This window comes from Symphodus melops, assembly GCF_947650265.1.
Source record: "Symphodus melops genome assembly, chromosome: 4".
Lineage (NCBI taxonomy): Eukaryota > Metazoa > Chordata > Actinopteri > Labriformes > Labridae > Symphodus > Symphodus melops.
The window spans coordinates 28,067,733-28,094,365 of NC_136694.1; the positions used below are offsets into that span (position 1 = coordinate 28,067,733).

Sequence of the window (26,633 nt, forward strand, 5' to 3'; positions counted from 1 at the left end):
ACATGAGTAAGTTCAATTGAATGCAACACTGTAAGACTTAAAGTGTCGCCGCAGCACAATTAGAGAGGGCTTTACACGCGGAGGAGACGCTGCGTGTGACAGGGCAATAAATGTGGAGATCAAGCATCTGCCTCCGGGTAAAAAAAAAAAACATCCCCAAAACAAATACAATTCAACATTTTAATTTCCTCGTTAGCCACAATCAAACAGCCCGGGTCTGAGGGCTTTCAGAGGGATTTTGGAGGGAAAACAAAACGCAGACAGTAAACATACTTTTCCTTTTTTTCCGCCCACGTCGGGCCTTTTTCTTGGTGGCGGCCCCCGAGGTATCAGAAAGCACAGAGGCACTGTGGATGCTGATGTCATCAAAGTCCGACTCCTCCAGGAAGTCCTCCTCGCTCTGGTTAAAAAAACAAACAAAAAAAACACACAGACAGAAACGTAAGAGAGCGTAAAAGAATACGAGACAAACCTTGAAAGAACAGACGGTAAACAGTCTGGTCACTTTGAAGACTCAGAGATGGAGGAGGACTTACCGAGGAAGCTTTCTTCTTCTTCCCACTTTGGCCCGACTTTGATTTGGTCTTCTTGGGCTTCGGTTTCTTCTTCAGCTCCTTCGCAGACTTGCTTCTCTTTCTGACTCCTGGCCCTGAGACAAACAACAACAACAACAACAACAGTAGGGTTTAACAGTGGAACGACGCAGGACGACCGCATTTAAAAACCGAGCAGTGGAATGACTTTGGTTCAATCAAATTAGTGCAACCTTCGCATTTATCTTTGAATCTCAGGATACAGTAAGCTAGAAAAAAATCATCCCTAGGAGTTACTTTAAAGATGAATGTGAAACCTCTTTACAGGGAGGAAGATGAAAGAAAGAAGTCACTGAGAAAAAGGACTCGGTTAGAGTGCCATGTTTGTTTTTATTTATGTGAGGTTATTAAAGGTCAAATCACATAAAAGTATTCATCTGTAAGTTGGCTCTCTTAAACCGGCTCTAGGTAGCTCGGATACGACCTCGGGCCCTTTGCTGCACGCCGCTGTCGGCTCTCTGCTCTCAACGTTTCCTGTCTCCCTTCAGCTGTCCCATAAAATAACTTAAAAAAAACGACATGATATAAAAAAAAAAAAAAAGTTTGTAGCCTGACTCGGATGAACGTGCCAGCTGCATTAAAGGCTGATCATCACTTTTGTTTCTCGTCCTCTTTGAGGCTGCTGCACGACCTGTTTCTCGGATGTTGTTGTGATTATTGAACTGACGTGTAAAACATTAAAGATAACTGCTTTGAGTTTTTGAAGGACTGAAATATTCCCGGCACTTAAAGCGTTACGAGAGCTCAGCTCCTTCTATAAATATGTCTTCAGTCCCGGTTCAGCAGCTCTTACCCTTCCCCTCTTTGGTTTTGGCTTTCTTGATCGGCCCCGGCTGGGAGCTCGGCTGGCTGCTGCTGACAGTCGTCGGCTGTGCCACGGTAACGGTTTCCACGGCGGCAGCCACAGCGGCGGCCACAGCGGTGGCAGATGCGCCTTTGAACGGGTTGTTGGCGCTGAACTCTCGCCACTTGGCCCCTAACACCGTCATCATCTTCGACATGGGGATCTTGGGGTTCTTCTTGGCGATGAGAGGCCTGAAAACAACAGCAGCAGCTTTATTATGTCACAGCTCATTCCTGCTCGTGTTATTCCCGCTTCGCTCAGCGCTGGAGCAAATCTGGATGTTGATTTGCTGACAGCCCCTCTGCCCCCTTAAGTTTCCCCCCTCTGCCTGCTCGGCTGTTTGTACGTCATGTTTGTGATTTGTCAGGCAGCAGCTTGAGGTCTGGCACGCTGGCCTGCGAGAGATACTGGGTCAGAGCGAGCGAGTCCCCGACTCTCCCGGCTGTCACAGGAATCAGCTGACGACTCGCAGGGGGGAGACTCGCTGCGGGAGCTCGTGCTCCACTTTGTGGAAGTGGAGGCTTAGTGGAGCCCAGACGGCCCCAGGTGAGACAGACTCTTTAAACCAACAGCAGCGCTCTCCAGCTCAAACAAAAGAGAGAAGTGTTTGCTCCTCACAGCACACTCTGGTGTCTCTGCCTCCTCACAGTTTAGTCAGCGAGGGTCTCTGACAGTCCGCGCACACAGAGGCACAACAGAAATGATGGCAGATGATCTATATTTAAAGATTCTGGAGGGGGGAAAAAAGCAGGATCTGTGCGCGAGTGTTCTGGCTTCCTTTTAAAATCCAAGAAGCATCGGCCATGAGCTTTTCATGGATCACAACGTCTGTGAACTGAAACCTGCATGTGTGCAGCTGAGAATCCCCGCTAAAAATGTCCCTCCTCCACATCAACTCCACTCGAGCTTCTCAAGTTGCTAGTTGGGACTAAAACAAAGGGAACTCCCAGGGAGAGACAGAGTTGAACCAAAGCTAACAGCTGGATGAATCAGAAGAACGCTGGCATGTTGCGCGTCCCTCCCAGAGGCGACGCCGCTGTCAGAGGGAGGGCTGACGGGTCCAGAGGACTGATTAGCATGACGATGACACAGACGCAGCACGAGAGAATCTCACCTGAGGAACTGGCTGAAAGCTTTGTAGTTGGTGATGGTTTTATAGTCGTCCTCGGTGAAGCCGTACTGAACGTCCTCCAGGCCCCACTCCTGCATCAGCTGGCCTGAGGATTTAGGCTCCTGGAGAAAAACACAGACGTGAAAATGAAATCATTCAGACTTTACATTTAAATGTCCCTTATTGATTTCTTATTATTATTTTTGGGGCTTTTTGTGGAGAGATAGGACAATGGACAGAGATGGAAATCAGGGAGAGAGAGACTGGGGACTGACATGCGGGAAAGGAGCCACAAGCCTCCATATATTGGGATGCCCTCCACTGTGGAAACCTGTTTTTTTAGTTTTATGGATGTCTACTTGATAATCCAGAATGTTTAAGTATGAGATGAGAGCGCGCTGGTCATCCTAAACCGACCCACAATGCACCATGTCTCTATCGCTGTTTTTTTGGGGGGGGGTTTTCCCAGGCTGTTTTCAGCCTTTAATGACAGAGGATAGTGTAGGAAATCAGGGAGAGAGAGGGGAATGACATGCGGGAAAGGGCTTCAGGCTGGAGTCGAACCCGGGCCGCCCACGTGAAGACTATAGCCTCCATACATGGTGACGCGAGCGCTGCCACTGCGCTACAGGCGTCCCTCTATCGCTGTTTAATCGCAGGGCTCGCCAGCTAACCAACTCGTGACCTAAAATAAAAGATCCGTGCTGAAATACATTTCACATGTTGTCAAAAAGTATTCAAATGTAACATTTGCATATCGTTGTTGAATTATATTTACATGTGACGGTCGCTGGAGCTTGATGATACGTCATGTGACTCTTATTTTCACATATTAGCATAAAACGGCATGCTAACGGTCGGGTAAGTGTGCACTATGTATCTTTTGAGAATGCAGTATGTACTATATCTAGTCGGTGAATATTGCAAAAAATATGAGAATAAATTTCCTTAACAAGATTTTTTTTTCTTTCACAAATGTGTAAGGTGTCTTAAAACACATCAGTGAGAGATTAGCCAGATATCTGATCAAATTCCTTCACTAGTGGTTTCGGACACAGCAGAAGAAATTAAAAGTGAGTTGATGAAAATGTGTTTCATATTTTGCCTATCTAGAAGAAATTCAAACTTTGAAGAAGATTAACTTTATGTTTCACTTCCTCGGTTAGTCTCGGGGGGGGGGGGGGGGGGGGGGGGGGGTTGGGTTAGACAACACTTTACTGATCCTAGAACAGATCTGATACAGTCAGTTACCCATCATGCACTGCTCACATCCATCCAGTGACACCTGTCGTCCAATCACATTCATCTGAGATTCCTACTGAATCAAAAGAGCTGAATACCACTGATTGAAGGTTGTTATTGCTCACGAGCTAACGAACCACCAAGCTGGACTGTGGGTGGGAAAAGTTTAATTACATACAAATTAATGTAAATGAGTCATGAATTGAATCATCTGTTAGAATTCATGTCCAATCTGCACTGCTGATTCCAATTTTTTAAAACTCCATATTTGTTTCTTCTTCATGTGTTGCCGTCTGTGTTTCTGTCAAACGGCCTCAGTGAGATCGGACGGCTCTTTAAATCCGAAGTGTGAGATAGAATCACACAAAGAGGTCTTACCTTCATGTTCCCGTCATCATCGTCGTCCTCATCCTCGTCCTCGTCCCTCTTCTTCTTCCTGGGCTTCTTCTCTTTCTTCTCCTTGGGTTTCTTCTTCTTCTTCTTGGTCGGGCCGTACGCCGTGCTGCTCTCGCTCTCCGAGTTTATTTCCGGACGTTCCCGTTCCTCCTCGACCTCCGAGGTCTCCTCCAGGTCGCTGTCCACTCTCGCCTGGATTCCTCCCTGACACATAAGACAAGACGAGGCATCCCATTTATTAAGGAAGTGAATGCACGATGAAAACAGGACCACTGCGGTTCCTCATTCTCCGCCTGATAAACATCAAAGTAACTTTCTTTGATTTGAGAAGTGGTTCCACCAGGCTGTCCCGACAAGAGGAGGAAAAAGCCAAACTACTGTAATGCTACTTTGCTTATTTGAATTCAACAGAACCAAGAAATTAACAACACAATTCAATTTATTCAAAAAGTCTTCAGGTTTTTGACACTGATATTCATCACTTATTTATTAGATATTCTAGAAAGAAATTTGAAATAAAAAAAACTCACAAATTAGAAAATCCGACGCTTACTATTTTTGTAAACAGCGCATCGAAGCCAAAATGTGAAGCCAATGTGGAAGCTGCAAAAACCTGCAGGTCCACTTAAAAAATGTGAAAAAAAAATATATACATCGCAATTAAATCCGGAGCAAAACTAAAGTAACAACGGCTGCAAAAGCAGCATGAAATCGATTTTACGCTCCTTAAAGAAAGCCTGTTTTCAGAGCAGAAATAAACAAGTCCACAGTCCGTTTAAAAACAAGAAGTTAGTCTGAGGACGACTTTTACTTTATCACACATCTGTTTTGTAAAGGATAAGTGTTATTCATGATAAGGGGGCGTGGCTGCCCTGACCGGTGTGCGGGCGTGGCCTGTTTCAGGTCTGCCAAAACCCCCTTCAGGAACAAACACGTAATACCACTGAGGCCGATGATCAAAACGCTGAAACATCTGAAAGCTTTGAGGTTTAACCAACAGCTGAAAACATGGTAATTGAATATTTCCCTGAAACTCCCCCCCCCCCCACCACCTGTGACTGATTCGACTAACATCAGGCTTCCTGGATCAGCACAGATCTAAAGGATGTTTACCATGAATGCAATTCGGGAAATGTGTCTGCAGGTAAAAGGTTTCATCGGGATCTTAAATCTAGAATTTAGCAATTAAAGGTGGGCTGATTGAAATGTGTAAATTATAGAGCTCAAAGAGGCACATTCACTTTATCTGAGTCGGAGGGATTTAAGCTCCCTACACTTTACATGAAACGCTGCCAGTCAACTATGAAGCTGTGGATGAAAAGCTCCTTCTTCGAGGTATTTGCATAAATTAAATGACATCACTCCAAAGTGTCTCTGCTTTACTAACTGCATAATGCGTCTGGCTGTGGTGTAAATTATAAATGATTTCATTACAAGGCGGCAGTAGGCTTCGAGTTGATGTGCAGTCAGTTGATCTTTAACATAAAAAAAAAACAAAGTAAGAGACGATGTTGTGTGAGGCGGAGTCAGCACTCCTGACCTGAATCCTGCCTCTTTAAAATGAGACACATCTGGACGGCTGCTTGGGTTAAACAGTTACCGGGTGTTTATGTGATCGAGGAGCGACACGTGAGCTTATTCACTGGTGCATGCTCGTGGATGTGTGTGAATGTTTAAGAACGAAGGAGAGGGGAAGTATCTGCTGCTTCTTTCTGTGTGCATCTAATTATTCAGTTCTTGTGTGTGCGTAGACGCTGTCGTTGGTGTGGATGTTTTTCTGTATTTTTAAGCCGTCTCTCCAACAAATTACCTCTGCCCGGGGGGGGAAAAACTCTTAAGTACTCAATTTGTTTCCGCTAAAGGAACCAGGGTCAAAATAAAGTCCCCGAAAAATGTCCTCCAAAAAGCTCTCTGCTCCAGGTGTCGTAGCCTGCTGGGGGGGTTTTCAGAGAGGAACATTCATGATTGGTCGAGAACTCGCAGAAACAGGAGGACAAACAGAGAGGCAAACTCTCTGCATGTCAGACTGTATGATAGGAAGGATGAGATAATGGCTCCCCCAAAAGTGGAGACAAAACACTTTCAACGCCCCCTGGTGGCCACCTGCAGTGTAGGCCATAAGCTCCGCCTCCTTCATGCAAACAGATGGCTTGTAAAATCAAAATACACCTAAAATAATTCTTTTGTACGACATGGTTTCTGGTATCAAAGTCACTTTTTAATGATGCCGAATTCTTTATAAGTTTATGATTTTCTGAGAAGTAAAGTTTATTACGTTTTAAAAATACATTTTAGTGTACATTTTAAAAAGGGTGTTTGACTGAAAATACACATGGACCCGGTCTCAGTGATGTCACTCATTGGTTTCAGAAGAGGACTTTCAAAAACATGGAGGCGGAGCTTGTGAATGATACGACAACCAATCAGTTAAGGGGAGCTCCAAATCTTTCAGCGTCACATTTTAGGGAGCTGTCGTGTCATCCGTCTTTATATACAATCAGTGCGATCATAACAGGGTTTGACGAGTGTGACATCAGAGCAAAATGGCTGCAGTGTGATTATGTTAAAGGGAAAGGCGTCTTTAGTTTTCCTGTAACTACGTCATTCCTGGGTACTTTTATTAATCTGGAAAAAGGGTGTGTTTGTCTTGTTCTTCCAAGTTTAAATCCATGTGTTTTCTGTTTTCATCCCATTTGTATTTTTTATTGTCTTCTTCTGAATTCATACATGTAAACATATACGCGTGTGAACATGTGTGTGCGCGCATGCTATGCAGAGAATTAGAGCGCAGCAGCTTTGTGCTCCGCCCGCTGCCTGTTGCTCAGCAGGCCTGTGAGGATCCATGGAGAGACTTACAGGCGTTTTGCTCTGTAGCGCAGTGGAAAGGCTCACGTTGCCGCAGCGCCCGCCAACCCTATACCAGCAGCCCCGGCTGTGTTGCCATGGCGACCACATTTGAGCAGTGTCTGGCTCTAGCTCTCTCTCTCTCTCTCTCTCTCTCCTCTTAGTTTTCTCTCTCCCTTTCTCTTTCTCATAACTCACCCCCCGCATGCCTCTCTTTTTCTCTCACTTTCTTTCCCTTTCACATCTCGTACCCCCCCTCCTCTGTTGTTTTCTCTCTCTCTCTCTAAACATTTCCCCCCCCCTCTTCCTTTTTTCTCTCGCTCTCTTTTATTCTCTCACTCTCTCTTTCTGTCCTGCCACACACACATACACACACACACACACACACACACACACACACACACGCACTCTCTATCACAGTGGCAGCCAATGGAACAGCGCCATCCAATCAGACGCGTTTGCATAACGAGCTTGTTATGCAGAGGCCTGTGGTTGCAGAGCTGGTGCTTCGGCACCCGTCTAGACAAATCTCGTTTATGCATAAGAAGGAGAGAAAAAGAGAGAGAGAGAGAGAGAGAGAGAGAGAGAGAGAGAGAAAATTAAGGATTGTGGATGGGGGATGGGAGTGGGGGTGGAGAGATGGAGGAGGGAAAAGCAAAGAAGCAGAACCACTGTTGAGAGAAAACTGCAAAAAGACGAGGATGAAGTGTGCAACAAACCTCAGTGTGGCCCCAGAGTTCAACGTTACACACACACACACACACACACACACACAATCATACACATCACAGGACCGAAGAGGACTCTGGCGGCAACAATGAGGGAGTCTCTACTTTCAGAGGCAGGAAAATCAGATAAGTGCTGATAACGTAATCAAATTAGATGCTTCCTCATAATGGCTCTGCCTCGGGGAGATTGCAGAGGATGCCGCAGAAAAATATCAAACGAACGCAAGAAGTGGATATTCAATAAAAACCTGGTTCAACAAGAAAATAACACGGCTGTAAAAACACTTTATGGCTCCAAAACAACGGCTCTTTCTACTTCCCAGAAATCAGCAACAGCTCTCTGTTGACTCACAATCCCTGTGAGGATTTTGAACTTATAAAAACAAGGCTGAGGCTCATCTTGATCCGACTATTTCAGAGAGGCGTTAAAGCTACAAGCAGCTTTATTGTAGCCTCCTTCGTTTTTTTAATATAAAATTAACTGCCTATATAAACTCAGATCCCCTTGTGGAGATTTTTTGGGGTTAAAAGGGCAGAAACACTCCGATGTGTCTACTTCGTTTTTTCACTTGAAATGAGCTAAAGAGGCATGAAAACATTTCTCCATGGCTCCCATTTCTCCCAGCAGTTTGTCTGACCTTCGACTGGGATGTTCCACCGACAGTGTCTGACCCCAATAGACTTTTGACCTGAGTCTGACACCAACGTTTAGGGAGTGATTGGAAGTGAATTACAGCAGCAGCGATTCCTCTGTGGGAGAGAGAGACGGACATAAACAGGAGGGTGGGGAGAAAGAAAAAGATTTTCAAACGCCTATGACGCACGGACAGCAACAAAGGCAGCGAGGAAATCTGAGGTGATGCCTTGTGAGAGACGGGAGAGACACAGAGAAGGATACAGAGTCTGTGTGTGTGTGTGTGTGTGTGTGTGTGTGTGTGAGAGAGAGAGAGAGAGAGAGGGAAGAGTGTCAGAGGGAGTCCCCCCCTTCATTAGCTCACTGAGACCCCGGAGCTCAGTGTTTACCACGAGCAGCCAAAGGGCCGGGTGGCAGCCTGGCCAGCCAAGCTCCTCACAGCACTGCTGGCATCTCCAGCCAGCAGAGGGGAACATCCTGGCTATGTAGCTGACACTGCCGAAGCCGTCGCCAACACAGGCGAGGAAAACACACGGGGAATACAGTGAATTCCTATAATCGCTGAATAAAAACTACCAGAGCCTCTGAATTTGGACACATTATCACTTTTTTCCTAAAACTTGAGATGCAGCTACTGCTTGTCCACTAAAAGATTCACTTAACAAAAGTTACAGGGTGAAACAAATAACCACGCTTAAAGTCAAATGTGGGGTTGATTGTAGTGATGGATCCAGTCCACTGACCCACAAACCCACCAAAGCTGCAGCTGCTGCTCATCGTCTCTGTTTTCTGGTATTACACCAAGTTCTGCAACTTTTCTAATCGGGGACCTACAAATTATTCCTACACTAGCCTAATTTCCAGGAGTATAAGGGGGTCAATCAGCCCTAACAAAAACCCCCAACATGAACTACCCAGACAACGTTAGCAAGTTGCTATCACAAGATACAAACAGAAATTTCCCACGTTGATTTAAACTTTAAGAAGTTGGTGAAGACCGAAAAAGAGTTTGGAGAATGCATAGATTATCTATAGTGCTTGATTTGGTAAAATCACTTTTAATTATTACATTTTAAAGGTGCACTTTGTAGATAGAGTTACGGACCCCCTCACCGTAACTTCTCACGTAGCATTTTGTCTTCAAACTGTGCTCCAGGGACCAAATTCTCCTCTGAGGACAGTTTGTGTATCGATAAATGAACATATATGACAGAATCTGTACACTTCTCCAACTTTCACATTTCTCTACAAAAACTTTGTAGTGCACCTTTAATGTATATCAAAAAATAGAACTCGGTATGACTGTCTTTGGTGTTTGTTTCTTTCAATCTAATTGCGAAAAATTACTGTTTTGTGCCGTGTTTAGCTGTTTTTGTGGCGTTTTTTCGTTAATTCATTAAAAAAGTCTTAATAAATATTATTAATATTAATATTATTATTAAAATTATATTATTATTATTTTCTTTGCCCATGTCTTCTATAGGTAGAGGTATTGAATTCAAGCTAACACTTGCTAATAGGATGTACATGTAGCCTACATGGACACAATCTTTTAATCACTTCATTAAAACAAAGCAGATTGATGAACACCAGCTAGCAAATGCTAACCACTTACTAGCTTCCCCCTCCCGCCCCCCTTCTGCAGTAAATGTAAACATTTAAACAGTTTTTTGTGGCGGCAAAGGATAAATGTAGACAAAACACACATATGATTTAATTAAAGAATTAAAACATCTTTTAATCGGTGGTAAGCTGTAGTTGCTGTGGCTTAGCATGCTACATTCCTCCTGAGGCTAGCTTGCTACATTTCACAAAATGCTAACCAAAAACTGACATTATGTTTGCATATTTTTGACGACAGACTTCGCAGAAAACAAATTACATTGGAAGTTTAATTACCTGACTTACACTATCTCGGCCTATCAGTTATTGATCAAGCGTACAGTCACAGTTAGCTTAAAACACTTTGTGATTAGCATTTCCTCGGGATAAAGGATTCCACCATGAAAAATCTGGTTGAAAAAAAAAATCACAGTAACTGTTGGGAGCAGCTCAAACCTCGTACCAAGCCAATTGTTTGAGACTAAAGGTTACAGGGACTTGACCACCTTCTCTGCCACCGCTCAGACTCTCACTGCTAGCTGGGCACAGACGCGTTATTTCTGACCTACAGTCCCTGCCATCAGCAGCAGCAGCACCACAGGCACAAATCTACACTCTAAACTGGCCCCCGGTGTCCACAGCTTACACTGGCAATGACGGAGGCACTGCTGCCAACCTCCCCTAAGCCTGAGACAGTTCACTGGCTCTCATTTAGATTACAGAGGCCGTCGTGCAGCCAACACACACCTCTCATCCAATTTCAGAGACATCAAAGGAGCCAGGGTCGGAGGAATAGAAGGATGAGCCAAAACACTCGCCAAGCTGTTGTGTCCGAGGTCATGACAGTTGGTGTTTAGTGTGAATTACATCTTACCTCCTTTTTCCTCTTCTTCACTTTGGGCATTTTCCCCTCCTTCATCTTTTTGGGCTTCTTCTTCTTCTGTTGTTTGAGGGAGTCGTTGTCCGAGAAGAAGCTGTCGAGGGGTGTGAGGGGGACGGTGTTGCGCTCCCCCTCGTCATCTTCATCTGGAAGCACAGACGCACATTAATTATCAGCTAAGCAACATAATGCAGTACACAGTGAAGAACGCTCAAGATGATCGATTTGGAAATTTGGCTGTTGCTGTCGAGTTTGTCGAGTCTACGGCCAATTGGACTTCTAATGAGCCTGAATCTTTAAATTGGCAAATAAAGTTTGGCTCGTACACTGCAGTGTAAAATCATTATTTTGTCAATCCATTTAGCAGAAAAGGAAATATCCAACCATTTGACAAACCATCATTAAATTCTCTTCTATCAACTGTATAAATCGCTCCTCTTTTATGAGCTCTGCCACCTCACTCCTTTTCATGATTTGCATCGTTTTTCACGTCTCTCTAAACAGCAGACTATTTTAACAGCTGCATGTATATGCCCAGTGTTTTAAATGTGCCAAACATCTGCATCCAACTCTTTCTTCTGCAATACCAACAAGCCCACAGGGAGCTGTGATGGACATCTGGAGCTGTGACTGAAACATTTTCAGGAGGCCCAGATGTTATATGCAGTATTTATTGAAACTAGTGAGACAAGAAAAAGGAGTAAAAAACATATGTACGCCGTGTTTGGCTGTCCTTTTCTGCAGGTTTTCAGCTTGGAGTAGTTCACCTTACAATCTTCACATAAGTCTACTTCATACACAAAAAAGGCTGTCATTCATTTGATGAAAAATGAAGATTGAATGAATAACGATGACAAAATCAGTAACCTCTAACTTCCAATAGAAAGCCCCCTCCATGACGAAGACAGTGCAATTGGGGTGAGTCTTATTGAGTAACTCTTTGCATGGTAATCAACACCAGTGAACTATCAGAAATAATGTGCTCATCAGGGCAACTTTACAGCTACTGTGTTTATTGGATTTTAGACAAGTACCTACGCATCCCAAAGTCAAGCTAATTAATCTGCCACCACCATCTGACTGTAACGTCCTAACCACCGCCTGATGCCCCGCCACCACCATCTGACTGTAACGTCCTAACCACCGCCTGATGCCCCGCCACCACCATCTGACTGTAACGTCCTAACCACCGCCTGATGCCCCGCCACCACCATCTGACTGTAACGTCCTAACCACCGCCTGATGCCCCGCCACCACCATCTGACTGTAACGTCCTAACCACCGCCTGATGTCCCGCCACCACCATCTGACTGTAACGTCCTAACCACCGCCTGATGCCCAGCCACCACCATCTGACTGTAACGTCCTAACCACCGCCTGATGCCCCGCCACCACCATCTGACTGTAACGTCCTAACCACCGCCTGATGCCCAGCCACCACCATCTGACTGTAACGTCCTAACCACCGCCTGATGCCCCGCCACCACCATCTGACTGTAACGTCCTAACCACCGCCTGATGCCCGGCCACCACCATCTGACTGTAACGTCCTAACCACCGCCTGATGCCCCGCCACCACCATCTGACTGTAACGTCCTAACCACCGCCTGATGCCCAGCCACCACCATCTGACTGTAACGTCCTAACCACCGCCTGATGCCCCGCCACCACCATCTGACTGTAACGTCCTAACCACCGCCTGATGCCCGGCCACCACCATCTGACTGTAACGTCCTAACCACCGCCTGATGCCCCGCCACCACCATCTGACTGTAACGTCCTAACCACCGCCTGATGCCCCGCCACCATCATCTGACTGTAACGTCCTAACCACCGCCTGATGCCCCGCCACCACCATCTGACTGTAACGTCCTAACCACCACCTGATGCCCAGCCACCACCATCTGACTGTAACGTCCTAACCACCGCCTGATGCCCCGCCACCACCATCTGACTGTAACGTCCTAACCACCACCTGATGCCCAGCCACCATCATCTGACTGTAACGTCCTAACCACCACCTGATGCCCAGCCAAAATCATCTGACTGTAACGTCCTAACCACCACCTGAACTCGCACGTTTTTTTTTGTTTGTTTGTTTTTTACAGAGAACATTAGATAATTGTATTTTTTGGAGAACGAATTGAAGTAACTATCAGGACACCCGTGGAGTCTGAACATCCATCTTTGAAGGAACTGAAGCGATGTGTTGCTTTGAGACTTATAGCTTGCAGGTTTTAAACTGGCCTTCATGCACTTTGGAAATCATTGAATTTAAAACAAAGGAGGAACAAAATTGAAACAAAGAAAAACAAAAAGTCAGGCAAAAATCTTAATTTTAGCACACAGATATGCATCTCTCACGTTTTTGAACATGTAGATGTTTTAGTTTTGTACGGTTGATAAGGCAAACTGAGTAATTTGAGGATGAAATGCTTGACAGGAACATGTGACAGGAATTTTTCAACTCTTGTGTCTAATGTGTCAACTCTGATTTGACACATTAAAAAAAAAATTGATCTTTAATGAAAAAAGGCAAAGGTTGCGGGCTTGGCCGACAGAACAAATTGAAAAGGCACTCAAACAGTTTAGTGAAATAAAAAATGATGAATCGATGCCAGACCAACAGGAGCACTTGGCAAAATAATAATCATAATCACACATCATTGAGCGTGGATCAACGTCACCCGTCAGAGCACACACAAATAGATGGAGTGTCTGCCCTGCCGCTAAATGGGAACTCCCAGGAGGACCACTGAGGTATACTGAGCATATCTTTCTGCCTTGAACGCTCGCTGGGACTAAAGCGACCTGCTGCTGGTTGTCAGCTGTACTGTCTCAGAGCTGCTGTTTACAAACGCTCTGACTGCTGAGCACAGCAGACTTCTCTGATGCCATTGTCGGTCACAGAGGAGTAAGACAGGGAGCAAAACAGTCCCAAACAATTCATCACGATAAAGAGACAAACAGAGAAATACACACAGGATGCAACCTCCTCGTAAAGGTCGATCTGATCTCGTTTTCTATCTCCCTCTCTGTCTTCGCCTGTCTTTGCGTCTCCTTCAGTCTCTCTATATGCGTGTCTCCCTCGCTTCTCTGCGCCTCACACAGACAGACTGGGGGGCATGAAATATGCAGCACATGGATCAGAGTCAATCAGGCAACACTCGCCCCGCAGTCTACCACTCCCCTGAGTAACTGGAGTGAGAGATTGGGGAGGAGGGATTCCTGTGTAGTGGAAACACCAAACTCACTCACCAACCATTTAAATCCTCTTTTTAGCAAAGCTAGCAGGAGGTACCCCGCACGCACACACATGCACACATTCATGCAGTGTGTGTACATCAGTGATTTCAGAGCTTTAATCAGTGGCATGCTTGTTGGTGTTTCCTCTGACCACCAGATAAAATCTTTAATCTCTTTTTCTGTGCAAACTTTTTATCTCAAAATGCATGCTTTGAGTCCCAAACTTGTCATTAAAGGCATCAAAATCAACATTTACAAGGGTACGAATGAAAAAGAAAGTCTTCTATTTGAAGGTTAGATTTGTCCCAAATCAGGGGCTGAATCCTGCAGAGGGCGATTCAAGACCTATTGCATCACAGCAACACTAGACGGCTGTCCCATATAGGCTCCTACAAATGCAGCTAACAGATACGTGCTTTTTTTCCACTTCGGCCAAGAAAGATCCATACGGTGCATCCTTAATGGCCCGACATAATCCGAGATGTGTTGCACACCATTTCAAATGAAATGGTGGGCTCTTAAGCCGACGAGTAAAACACTTTGATTGGTTTCAACTCAGTCGCACAGCTAACAAAACTAGTGTAAAAAAGGAAGGGGCTTTGGTACTTTAAACTATATCTTTATAACTTTTTTTATCTTTAAACTTTTTAAATAGTAGGTTCAGTTATGAGACGTCGAGGTTGCTAAACGACAGGATCAGAACTCAGTAAAAAAGGGTAACGGCGGAAACAGCTGGTGGCACAAATAAGAAAATCTCTGTTGGCCAAACTGTCTCATTTCTCACTTCGCCTGAGCCAAGCTATACCAGCTCTATGAAGACTGGCTCCTTTGAAGGGATGCTTCCCCTAGTTTGACACATGTTGTATATAAAAGGGCCCAAAGACACTTGATTTCATAAGTTAAACTAATTCAAACGTTCCTTAAAAATGCATTATTTCTAAAGGCCAGGTACTGCACTTGTGCAAAAGTAAATAAAATCATATAGCACCAGATGGGTAAATAACCCTACTTTTCTCTTTTTTAATAACCTCTGTAAACATTTCCAATTGTTCAGGTCAAGTCTTCTTAAATAAAACGGTCCCATTTAGACAAAATATACTTTAAAGAATGGATCCCTGAACACCCTTTGATTAGTTGTTGCCAATTTAAAATATGGTTCAGTAATGTATAATCCCCTCTTGTCCCAATCTGGCATTACAAAGATTGGCAAAGCCAAATTGCCAAATTTAAAGTCCACCAGCCAATGGTATGGCTCCACTTATATGCTTGGCTATTTATTGATCCACAAACTCTATGTGAGATTCTGTTGTTCTATATAGAATAGATGCATACATAGATCATCAATCTATGATAATTTTACGAATTTCTTTTTTTGTCTTCTCTTATTCTTTCTGTCTGCCTCGCTAGCAGACCCACCAGTCTCTCTCTGCTATCTTTCCCCCTGTCTAAATAAAGCCCTTACTTTAAGTATCCAGTATCTCAAACAGAGAGCACTTTCATGTCTCAGATGTATCGTAGTCGCCTGCCAGGCAACTCTTGAAGGCATCGCAGAAAGTCTAACATCTCTGTTAGACCCACAGATGATGACACAGCGTAGATGCAGATGGAAACGTCCCTGGGTTACGATAAAACATACACGTCTTTTCTCTGCCTGTTCCCCTTTCTCTCTAACAGTGAGCTACGACTGGCAGGCTGACCACAAGTCACTGAATGGGAACATCAAAGGCTACCAGACTGTCTTTTCTTTGCATCTTTTAGGCAACAAAAAACACTCTTAACTCGAGGGATGGTGACCGTCTACCACTTTGGTCCAGTCTCAAATAATTCAACATTTGCTGGATGAATTGGCTGACATTTTTCAACATCCAAAGTTCCCAGATGATAAATCCTCATGAATTAGATGATCCTCTGACTTTTTTTTCTCTTCTGGCAACATTAAGAGGACAAGGTGGCAAATGCTCCGCTAACCTTTTAGCTTGTAGCATATTAACCTCCATTAATGTGTGTGGCAAGCAGCTTATTTGATGCGAGGGAATGCTGAGAAGCTAAAGGGCTAGCAGTCCCACTTTTTAGCTTTTCCTGCCTCGTTGTGACATAATCAATGGTGACCCTCTGCCTTTTTCTCTTGTGCCAACATAAGCCGGACATTAGGACTTAAAGTACTTCACTTAAATTGAGAAAGCCTCCACTATCCTACCACATTCTTACTGTTGCGGCTGATTCGCTGTGAAGGAATGCTAACGAGCTAAGAAGCTACTGGCTACCATTTTTTTTTATAGCTTTTCTTTCCCCTTCCCTTAAACATGCACTTAAAGAAAACCGAGCAATACTTGTTTTTTAACAAACCTTTTGATGGACTGGTTTGATCAAAATGACTGATCAGCTCAAGAAAGAAGTGTTGCAATCAAATGTAAACACACAACCAATTGAAAGGCCCCCTGAGGTATCAATGATGTTGTGTGTAGTTTCAGCTTTTAGAGCGAAAAACAGTCTTGTTAGCCAAATAATTATGTGCGCATTCACAAGATGCTCTACATATTCACATATTATAAACCGACCTGTAAAACAATTCCCACAACCAAAGTGTGTACTTTTTGTACTAATGCTAATCCACAAACTTGGTAAATTGTCATTGTAAACATGTTAGCATACAAATGTTAGCATACTTCAAAGTACATGTGTGGGAAGTGTTGCCATAAAATGAGTTTTACATTATATGTTCTGTATTATTCAGCAAATATCTGTGTGCTATCACGCAAAGCTAACACGGTGAACTAAAGCAAAAAGCACTTACATAATGGCAAGTTGGTTAGCATGCTGATTTGAGCCTTTAGCTTAGAAACCACAGAGAAATATCACCATTTCTACCGTCTACCATTGTATACAGAGGGGAGTGGGGACAGCGGGTGTGTATTGTAACTAATGTCTTGTGTCCTGCCTGTCTGTATACTGCTACTGGATGCCTTGAATTTCCCTCGGGATCAATAAAGTATCTATCTATCTATCTATCTACCATACAGATAGGAGCTAACATTTTGTTTATTACCAGTTAGCTAATTCTGGCATGCTAACAAATTAAACTGCACGGTGAACAATTTGCATTGTAACATAGGCCTACAGTCTCTTGATACAGTATGAGCAGTCATCTGAAAGTACTGCTCTGTCTGAAGTGTCGTCATGAAATAACGCCACTCTGTATTTAGTATGGCTAACAAAACAAAGTGGACAAATACTCAACACTATTATCGTCATATTTAGCACGTGTGCATGCTGTTGTTAGCATTGACCTCAAAGTGGAGCTGTCTGATGAACAGCCTCACAGCTGCAATAAACTTGTTCAAACACAAAGTTGAATCAGTCAAAAATACAAATGTTCTGTCAGCAGCCTAATGCTTCCATTTTTAGCAAGTGTGACACAAATGCATTTCATTAAAATACAAATTAAATAAATGTCAGTGTTTAACACCTGCATAGCCTTCTAACCTGAAAGCTGCCTGCACTAAATGGCCTGTGAATTCCCCAAAGAGAGAGCCATGAGGGGAATGATAATCTCTCTGCTCGGTGTGTGGAGCAGGCTGTGCCAGGTGTTATTGAGGGAGGTGGGGGGGGGGGAGAAGGTTGCTCAGTCATGTGGCACAGGAAGGTCTGGCACCAGATTCTGTTAGAAAGAGGCCCAGATCTCAACTTGGCAAAGCAGCTCTGTGTAAAGTGTGGATGGATGGCATGGACACAGTTCTGACCTTCCTGCAAGGGCTTGGCCACTGGACTGACCCATTAAAGGGGAGATTCATGAGCGGCTCCCAAGTGAGGAAGCTACAGTTTACTGGAGAGCACATTAGCCCTTTTTCTGTTGGCCCCTGTTTGGAAGTACACACTTAATGTGGCCCAGCATGAGAGAGGGAGAACAAAACCGTATTTTTCCCCTTCCTCATTGATTAAGTGCTTATAGCCGAGTCCTGCGATGCCTTCAGACAAAGACGTCCTCAGACTATTAATAGAAAATCTAATCATCAAAGTGATGGAAGGATAAAGCCCAAGGAGCACCATTAAAACGATATCTATTACAGACAATGTATGCACACATTCAGAATGTGCGGATATAAAACGGGCTAAAAGGCTGCACTGCTCGTGCGCAAATACATACGGAAACAAAAAAAAAACAAAAGAGCATCTCTCATCGTGCACGTGCACGTGCAGCAGGAAAAAAAAATTGGTGTCAACTTTCACAGTGAAGGATCCAAAAATAGACCATCTTTCCAACTGGGGATAACATAGGCACACAAAAGCCCATGATAATCTTTTTCAATTTTAGGGAAGCGCAAAACAATTAAAGGAGAAAACACAATGGAACAATCTGTGACAGTGTAAACACCCGCAGTGAAACAAAGGGAATTAGGACACTTTATGTGCCACAACAAATAAAGGCTGTGATAGGATAGTGTTGAGGGGTCTGAAGCCCCCCCCCAACCCCCCCACCCCCCACCCCAGGGACCTGGGTTCTACATTGTTAGGTTTTTGATTGCATGGGAGTGTCTTGATTAGGGAAAGAATCTGACCGGGATGCCTGACCTTGTCTGTCACTTTGAAGCCTTTTGATTTTGATCTTTAAATGTTTCTGCAGAGAAACAATGAATTTGCAACTCGCACACGGTCACGAGATTCAGCCAATAGAAAGCCTTTATTCAAAAAAACAATCATTTAAAACATTGATCGAGGGAAGTTCTTGATCAACGAGGCTTTTATGAACATGATGATGTTTTAGGTTAACTAACTTTTAACACTCTGAAGCTTCACCACATTAGAAAATCCTTTGATATGTTTATTTCCAACATCACAAAAATGCTAAATTACCTCAAAGATGACCTGAAGTAATTCCGACCGACACATGAAATGATCTGATATTTCAAACCCGATTATGGCTAACATGTCCTCACTCACTCTCTAATCAATTGCACCTCTCCTTTCTCATACGTGTTTAACCCACGCGGGGGTTATTGGGGACACGCATCAGTGCTTGTGTTCTCCCTCAGGCTACGGCTGGCAGTCACTTCATAGACGATACCGCCGCCGCCGTTAAACACTCCTCTCGCTCCGTCTGTCTTTTTGTCTCCCTGCTGCACACCTTCTAAAGCCAGCACGCAAATAATCTGCTTCAACAAAAATATTGTTGTTTTAAACACGAATGGGGAAAGTTTGAATGAGAAAAGGCAGTTTCTAAAAAACCTGTGCTTGGCTTGAGAATTTCTGTTTTAGAAATACTCCACAATGCTCGTTATACAAACAATACTTCAATTACTGTTGTGATTATTGAAACAAAAAGCTCTCGAGGTTGAAAATCTTCAGCGTGACGGGTGAACAAAAAGTGCACCATGGCAACCATGTTGTGTGAAATGGTTCATTAACATACATCTTTTTGTTGCTAAATGTTTCTCCTATGTTTTCAGCTTCAAGTCTGCACATTCGTAGTTTCTCTATCTATGACAGATTTGAGCTTTTAAAGGTTTATTTTTGCATCTTTTTGTCCCTTCATTTTAAAGAGACAGAACATATGGACAGAGTCAGAATCTGCTCTCCGGGAGAGAGAGGGGCATGACATGCGAGAAAGGAGCCACCAGTCGGATTCAAACCCGAGTGCCCGACTTGCAGGACCACAGCCTCATACACAGGGCGCGGGCACAAACCACTAAGCTACTGGTGCCCCCATGGAGCTTCATTTTCATGCATGATCATATGTTATCGCCAAAAACCACAAATAAGAGGCAGGACCACGGCTCGAGACATCATTGCATTCAACCCACAACTTTTCAGTCAAAGTCAATCTATTGTTTTAAAAATTGCAAAACTTTTCCAAACGAAATGAGGAGAGCAATTCGGCCTTTATCTTCTACATTGTCTTTTGTCGGGACCCTTTTATCTAACCCCCCCGCCCCCCTTTAATAAAGCTCTTCACCTATCTTAGGTCTTGTCCTTCACATTAAAGAAGTGTTCACTCAAAACAAGCTTCAAGTAAATAAAGAAACACAAATGCATTGACTGCACTGGTCAAACTTTGCCCTGCAGAATGCAATAGTGCAAAAACAAAAACATATATTCGGTGTGTCAAGCTTTTGTTGATACGAGAAGACATTTCTCTGAATATACTGAATAATAACTGAAACAGTCTGCTACTTCAACAGTAGCCGAAGAGCCACTTGTTCTGTATGAGGACAAAAGGCGAAGAGGAGTTGAAGCCCCGTGTTTGACTCTTTACTGTGTCTGCGCACATGCCGGCAAAAGTGAGGAACTTTATCACCTCGGTCTGGAATCCGAAGAGATCCTGGACCTGCTTGACTGAGACAGCTGTACAGATGTTGATGAAGCTGTCTCCTGGCTGCACATGACACATAACCCTGTTAGCACATGGCAGCCGTGCCCTGGAGCTAATCTCATCACTGGTTCATCTAATAACCATCAGAGGAGCAGAATTCATGAATCTTATACCATAAAAAGACGTCAGGCTATCCAAGTTGATGCTCGGGTTAAAAGCAACGCTTTTTAGGACATATGTTATTGAGACTGTCATAGCGTCTGAGAAATCTCACAGTCAAGAGAAACAAAGCGAGCATCATTTGGCAGCTGGCTTTGTGTATACAGGTCCTTAATTAAAGAACCTGAACAGCCACTGACTATCTATTAGTTCTTAAACATTCTTTAATGCCATTCACACTTGAATTGAATCTCTGCCAGAGATTAATAACACCCACAAGAAATATAGCAGACATTTGGCATCGCATGAAGGCATGAGAAATGAAAGGGGTGAATTGCATTGCAGTATGTGGGTTAGAGTTAATTTCGGTGAGTGCACGACCCAGAGCTGCAGGGATGCTGCTGACCTAACCTCGCTGTGGTCAGCCACAGTGCCCACAGGAGGGTCCAGGCAGAGACACGCTAAGATAAGCAGTGTTTACTGTAGCCTGCACGTGGCTTTCACACCTCTGCGACCATGTAAAAGGCTGGTAAAAACATTCCAAGTTGGAGCAGTCGGTGACAAAAAAAAGGAGCAAGGATGTTGTCACTGCAGCCTATTTTTACTCAAAAGCATAGGCACACATATCACAGCACACTCTCACACAGTATAGGATGAATGTCACGGGTTTAAACAGCTCTCTGAAGCAAACTTGTGCTCTGTAAGGTGAAGAAATACACTCGCACACGCATGCACAAAGCAGCCTGCAGAAAGCATGCAGCAGCGGTTTGCATCATGCCCCCCAAAATCCGGATGGATGTGAGGACAGCCCGGAGGCATATCCCCCCCTCGCACCACCCCCGCAAAAAAAAAAACAATCCCACCTTTAGGACACTAGGTCGTGCAAAAAAAAATAATAGCATGACTCTGCTTATTGCACCCCACCCCTCCTCCTCCTCTGGTCTCAGGAACGCAGGACAAGCCCTTTTCCCCGCATTCAAGGCGTAGCGGCGCAAAAATAATGTGAAGGACACCCCGCCTCCCCCCCCTCTTCCCCTCACCTGGCATATCGTCTTCAAAATCCATGTCGTCCTGTCCCTCGTCTTCATTACTCAGCGACCCCGGCATCTTTATCTCATAGCCCCCCAAACCCCCTTTTAGGCTGAGAATACTGAAAGTTAACCCTCCAGACGCCGCAGCTCAGGCTCTTTCTTCACCCAAAAAGAAATCTAATCCTCGCTCTGTTAATTTTTTTTTAATTTTTATTTTTTTTTGCACGCCATCTGCTGCTTTCTCTCCGGGACTAAAACAAAACAAAAAAACAAGTCATTTTTAAAAAATATATATATTTTTTTTTATTCCACTGATCTCTATCCAGGTCTCCCAGTCTGAAAAATAAGAAAGACAAAAATGGAACACACATGCCCAGATTGTGACGTCTGGTCTGTTGCCATGACGATGCATCCCATAATTTCACCCACAACTAGTTAGTCGTGCTCTCCTAGTTACCACTTTGACTAGTAGTGTGCGAAAAAAAAAATAAAAACAAAGCGCGTGCGGAAAAGCGCCATGTGCACCGCTGAGAGACGGAGACAGTCCTGCGCCTGTCGCCTTTACAAGTCCGGAGAAAAGAGACTCAAACTTCTGCTGCTGCTGCTGCTCTCACTCGCTGCCTTTTCATTGCATATGAAACAAATGTGGCTTTTAAAGGGAAAGGGTTTTTTTTTTTTTTTACTCTTTCAATCTAATTCTGATAAAAGCAGGCTCCTCTTTTTTGCAAGCTGCCACATTTTCCAAGACATGTAAAAAATAAAGAAATACATGAATGGAAGGAAAGATGCGCATTTGTGCCTGCTGTGTGAGGAGTCATGCCCGCCTGTGGTCTTCACTGTTGTCGAGGTTACCACAGCTGGACCACAGGATGCCCCACTGAGAGCTCTCAGAGAGTCTCATCTGCACTGAAGGCTCCAAAAACACAAAACAAGAGCTGCAAGACAGCAAACCACACAGACAGCACTTCAGCTTGAAAACTGTTAGTGTTTTAAAGTGTTTAAATTTGAGATTTGTTTGTTTGGCAGGCCTTCCACAGAGGTCATTTAATGTTTCATGTGTGTTGGCTCAGTAGGATAAGTGTTAACCTCCTCTGCCTGGCTGCTTTTGGAGTTGTTGTCGGGGTCAAATGCCTTCACCTCACTGATATCCTGACATTTGTTCAGGTCCTGGCATGGCTCCATCCAGCTCAAGTGCACAAACAGTGAAGTTCAAAAGACTCGCCAACAACTTCAGAGTTAAAAAAAAAAAATCATATATAAAAAATAAACTAAAATTAATTTAAAAAAAAGGAATATTTTCATTTTGAACCGGGCAACAATGAGTAGTCTTTTATTTCCCCTAAATACTTACTTACACAATAAAAATCTGTTATGATTGCTTATGGATGGACCATGTTTTATCCAACCCTCATAGAGCCCAGAAAACTCTCCTTATGGATGGTCCTGCATCCCAGCGGGGGCGTGGTCAGACAGCTCATTTACATTTAAAGCTAGACATAAAAAACACCTCGACACGTTCCTTATTTAAAGTAGTTAAAAAGGAGAATATTTGAGCTTTAAGTCTAAACCCCCCCAAAATGTAACTGCCTGTAATATAAACACGAGAGAAAGCAAATGATCTTCATATTTTGAGGCTACTTTTTACTCGAGTTGACCAGTCAGCTCTCGATACAGCACGCTGTGCCTTTCATCACTCCCAGTGAACGCAACTCAAGTATTATTAAAGAAATAAAGAAAAAACAAATGACTTTCTTCTCAGTTTTTATTAAACGAAGTGTCAGATTTAATCCTCGTCCTCCTCCTCCTCTTCATCCTGGTTGATCTGGAAGTAGCGAAGCTCGTAGCTCTCTTTGGTGTTGGCCACGACACGCAGCCAGTCCCTGAGGTTGTTCTTCTTCAGGTACTTCTTGGTGAGATACTTCAAGTACCTGAGGAGACGTGGGAGAAAGGGAAACAGTCGTGGTGATATTAATGGTTTGTTTTGGTTCATTTGGCGTCTGCACCTTTGCACGCAGAGGTCCTAAAGTGAACCCGTGTGTGGACTAAATACACACGCGTGTTTGAATCATATAAGCAGAGGTGACATGAGTTCAGCAGAAACACTGACATCTACAGCACATCAAGTCGAGTGTCAGCGCCCCCCTCTGGTGGTGAAGTGCTTCCTGTAGCTCTGACTTAAATAATTACAAGTTTGGTTTTCATCTTACTTTTATTTTTCTGTTCAGCACTTTGAGCCTCTAAAAGCACTAAAATAAATAAAAAGTATTATTATTATTAAGTTCTTCATCGATTGAATAAACGTACAGTATTTTTTATACTTTATTAACCCCTGAGGGGGGTTGACTGTGCTTCTCACACATGCACGAGCAGGACCCGTGGACGTGCATTAATGGAGAGATGTCGGAGTGCAGCAGTTGCTCTGAGCTGGTTGGGGTATTGCTCAATGGCACATCGGCAGTGCTCGAGAGGTGGTCTGGAACCTCTCCGGCTATCAAACCAACGTACATATTTTTATTTATTTTTTCTTTACATATAAATCCTGGAAGAGAAGGAATACAGTGCACAGTAGTGGATGTTACACAGCTTCACCCTGGGGACGAATGAATGAAGATACCTTATAATCTTCACACCCTGATGGCAGGTCGCTTTGTGACCATCATAACAAACTGACCCTATTCACACACAGCTGATGAAGCAGCAGCAGAGTAACAGCTGCAGGAGCTGGGGATCGAACCAGCTGCTCCACAAAAGGAGGTCGGTGCGCTCACAGAAGGATTTCAGATAGATAATAAATAGAACTTTTCTTTCAGACAGGATCCAAAGAAAACATCGAAGCACACTGATCACTGGCTACGGTTACATGGACACAGAATAATCTGCATAAAATCCTGATCCGATTAAAAACGCTGCATGTAAACGTGTCAATCAGAACAGACTGATCCGATCCGGCTCATTCAGACATCAGAGCTAAGGTCAGGTTCTCCTGTCGTCATTAAACTGACTGTGGTAACAGGTAAAAAAAAATGGATGACAGAGAAGTGTTTATTTCTGATGCAAATAATATTATGGAGCATTCTTTCCTTGTTTTACTACGCGTCTTGATTCTTGAGGTTTTCTTTCACTGACCTAAGTTAACATCCGGCCTGCAGGATCTACGTCGTAGTTATTTTACGATGGCGTCGCGTTGAGAGCGACAGAGTTGAAATAATCCAGACCGTCGTGTCCCAGCAAAGCATCTTCAGACGTACGAGACGGTTATTTAACGACGACGTGTAAAACGCTAAAACCTGAGAAACGGGAGATGGGGCACAGATGGCCTAGAGGGTTAGGGTGTGCCCTATGTACGGTGGCTTGGGTTCAAGTCTGACGTGCAGATCCTCTCCCTCTCCCCTGACCAAGTAAAGGCCCCTAGAAATAAAGCTTTGAAAACATTCAGTCGTACCTCTTTGAGAAGGGAACTTCAGAGTTCACTGCGATTTTACTCTTGCTCCTCTCGATGGACACAACACCTCCTCCCAGGTTCCCAGCTTTGCCGTTCACCTTGATGCGCTCCTGCAGGAACTGCTCCTGTTGGTGCACACACAAAAAAAGACTTAGCATCGAATTGATTAAATTCACTAAGATCTATATGTAAAGTTTTGAAAAGGTATTTAATTATCAAATCGATGTGTCGCACGTCACAGCCTGTGGAGTGTGGCAGACATGAAGTTTCAGCTTCAGATTTAGGTCTCCGTTAGTTCTTCTGATGTCTGTGACGCTGGTCCTCTTAATGTTTAGCTCACCAGCCCCGTGTACAGAGGCTTCAATGCAAGAAGGTGGCGGTCCGGCCTCAAATCTGGGACGTACATCTGTTCATACTCAACCTCTTGAAGGCCTTCAAATTTACAAACTGCCTTTCTTCCTTTTATTAACCCTAATCTCTGCCATCTAAATACTGCTCGACTGTCTCTATATTTCTCACATTCATGCAAAGCTCCCGTCTCTCACATAAAGGCAGAGACCCCCTCCTCCCCCCCTTATGATCTGCGGTCTGGTCTTCTTACAAAGTTGGCTGCATCCATGATTCCATCCTCGACAGGGTGAGTGCAGTCCAAGGTGAACTTCAGGACCTGCTTCTTCCTCTTCCCACCTGGCTTCCTGAACACCTGCTTCTTCTAGAAGAAAGACACACAGGACAGGATTCATCAGAGACGATTACGACAGCATGTTGGACTTCACGGGAGCCACATGTGATTTAAAAAAATAAAAAAAGGTTCATATGATCGGCCATAATGTTTTAAAAGCTTGATATGACGTCGAGTAGGGCTGAAAGAAAGCTCCACATGGTGGAACTTGACCTGAAAGTTTCACGTTACCTGCTGCTAGCTGTTAGCATCATATTTACCCCAACGTGGTGTTAGCTCACAGAGTCAAATCTATCAAATAAAATACACAAAAAGACGCGAAAACATCCGCGGCGGGTTTAAACATGCGGATTAACTTCATCTGCTTCTTCGTATGAGAAAGACAAAACTCAAATGTGTCGTATAAATGCAGTTTAGTTGCTGGTTTGGCTACTTACGATGGGGGCCATGGCTGTCACGTTCAGCGAAAAGGAAGGAGCGGAGCTTACGCAGGATGATTAATACCCGGATGCAAAATCGATCTCATTGACGGATCTGGGCTCGATTAACAAAGTTCGGCTTTTTAATAATGTAATAAAAAAAACTGCTGTAATAACAATAATAATAATAATTATGGCGAATTTTCTGAATAAAACACATTTTAAAAGAAGTGTTTACAAAGTCTTTCAATAGATAAAGCTACTCAAACATTTGAAGCGTCAATACTGAGGTGAAACAGAGAAAGTCAACCAAAATCTAACAAAATGCCAAAAAGCAAAAGACTAAATGTATATAAAGAATCAAACAATATGTCTGAAAGGCTGTTTAAGTCAAATACAACACGATTGAAGAAGTTAATTCAAGAATAAAATCAGTAAACAAATTAAACTTCAACTCAGTTGAACTATAGTTT

General features: G+C 43.8%; 2 protein-coding genes across 6 annotated transcripts in view; both read right to left on the reverse strand.

Annotated features, from left to right (window-relative positions):
* chd5 (chromodomain helicase DNA binding protein 5) overlaps window positions 1-22,137 on the reverse strand; it is a 46,542-nt gene extending 24,405 nt beyond the window's left edge. For all 5 annotated transcript variants that reach the window (XM_079341942.1, XM_079341941.1, XM_079341940.1 and 2 more), the window contains exons 1-7: window positions 21,627-22,137; window positions 10,869-11,020; window positions 4,169-4,390; window positions 2,552-2,670; window positions 1,387-1,628; window positions 537-649; window positions 274-400 (exon numbers count right to left, since the gene is read on the reverse strand). In XM_079341942.1, coding sequence (XP_079198068.1) covers window positions 274-400; window positions 537-649; window positions 1,387-1,628; window positions 2,552-2,670; window positions 4,169-4,390; window positions 10,869-11,020; window positions 21,627-21,693 — 1,042 coding nt within the window. In that variant the 5' untranslated portion in view covers window positions 21,694-22,137. The remainder of the gene's footprint in view (window positions 1-273; window positions 401-536; window positions 650-1,386; window positions 1,629-2,551; window positions 2,671-4,168; window positions 4,391-10,868; window positions 11,021-21,626) is intronic.
* Window positions 22,138-23,361: 1,224 nt separating this feature from the next.
* On the reverse strand, window positions 23,362-26,284 carry rpl22 (ribosomal protein L22). The gene is made up of 4 exons (XM_079342009.1): window positions 26,179-26,284; window positions 25,661-25,771; window positions 25,060-25,184; window positions 23,362-23,545 (listed from the first exon to the last, which is right to left on the reverse strand). Exons 1-4 carry the CDS (start codon window positions 26,188-26,190, stop codon window positions 23,401-23,403), a joined length of 393 nt encoding a protein of 130 aa, XP_079198135.1. The 5' UTR covers window positions 26,191-26,284; the 3' UTR covers window positions 23,362-23,400.
* Window positions 26,285-26,633: the final 349 nt, after the last annotated feature.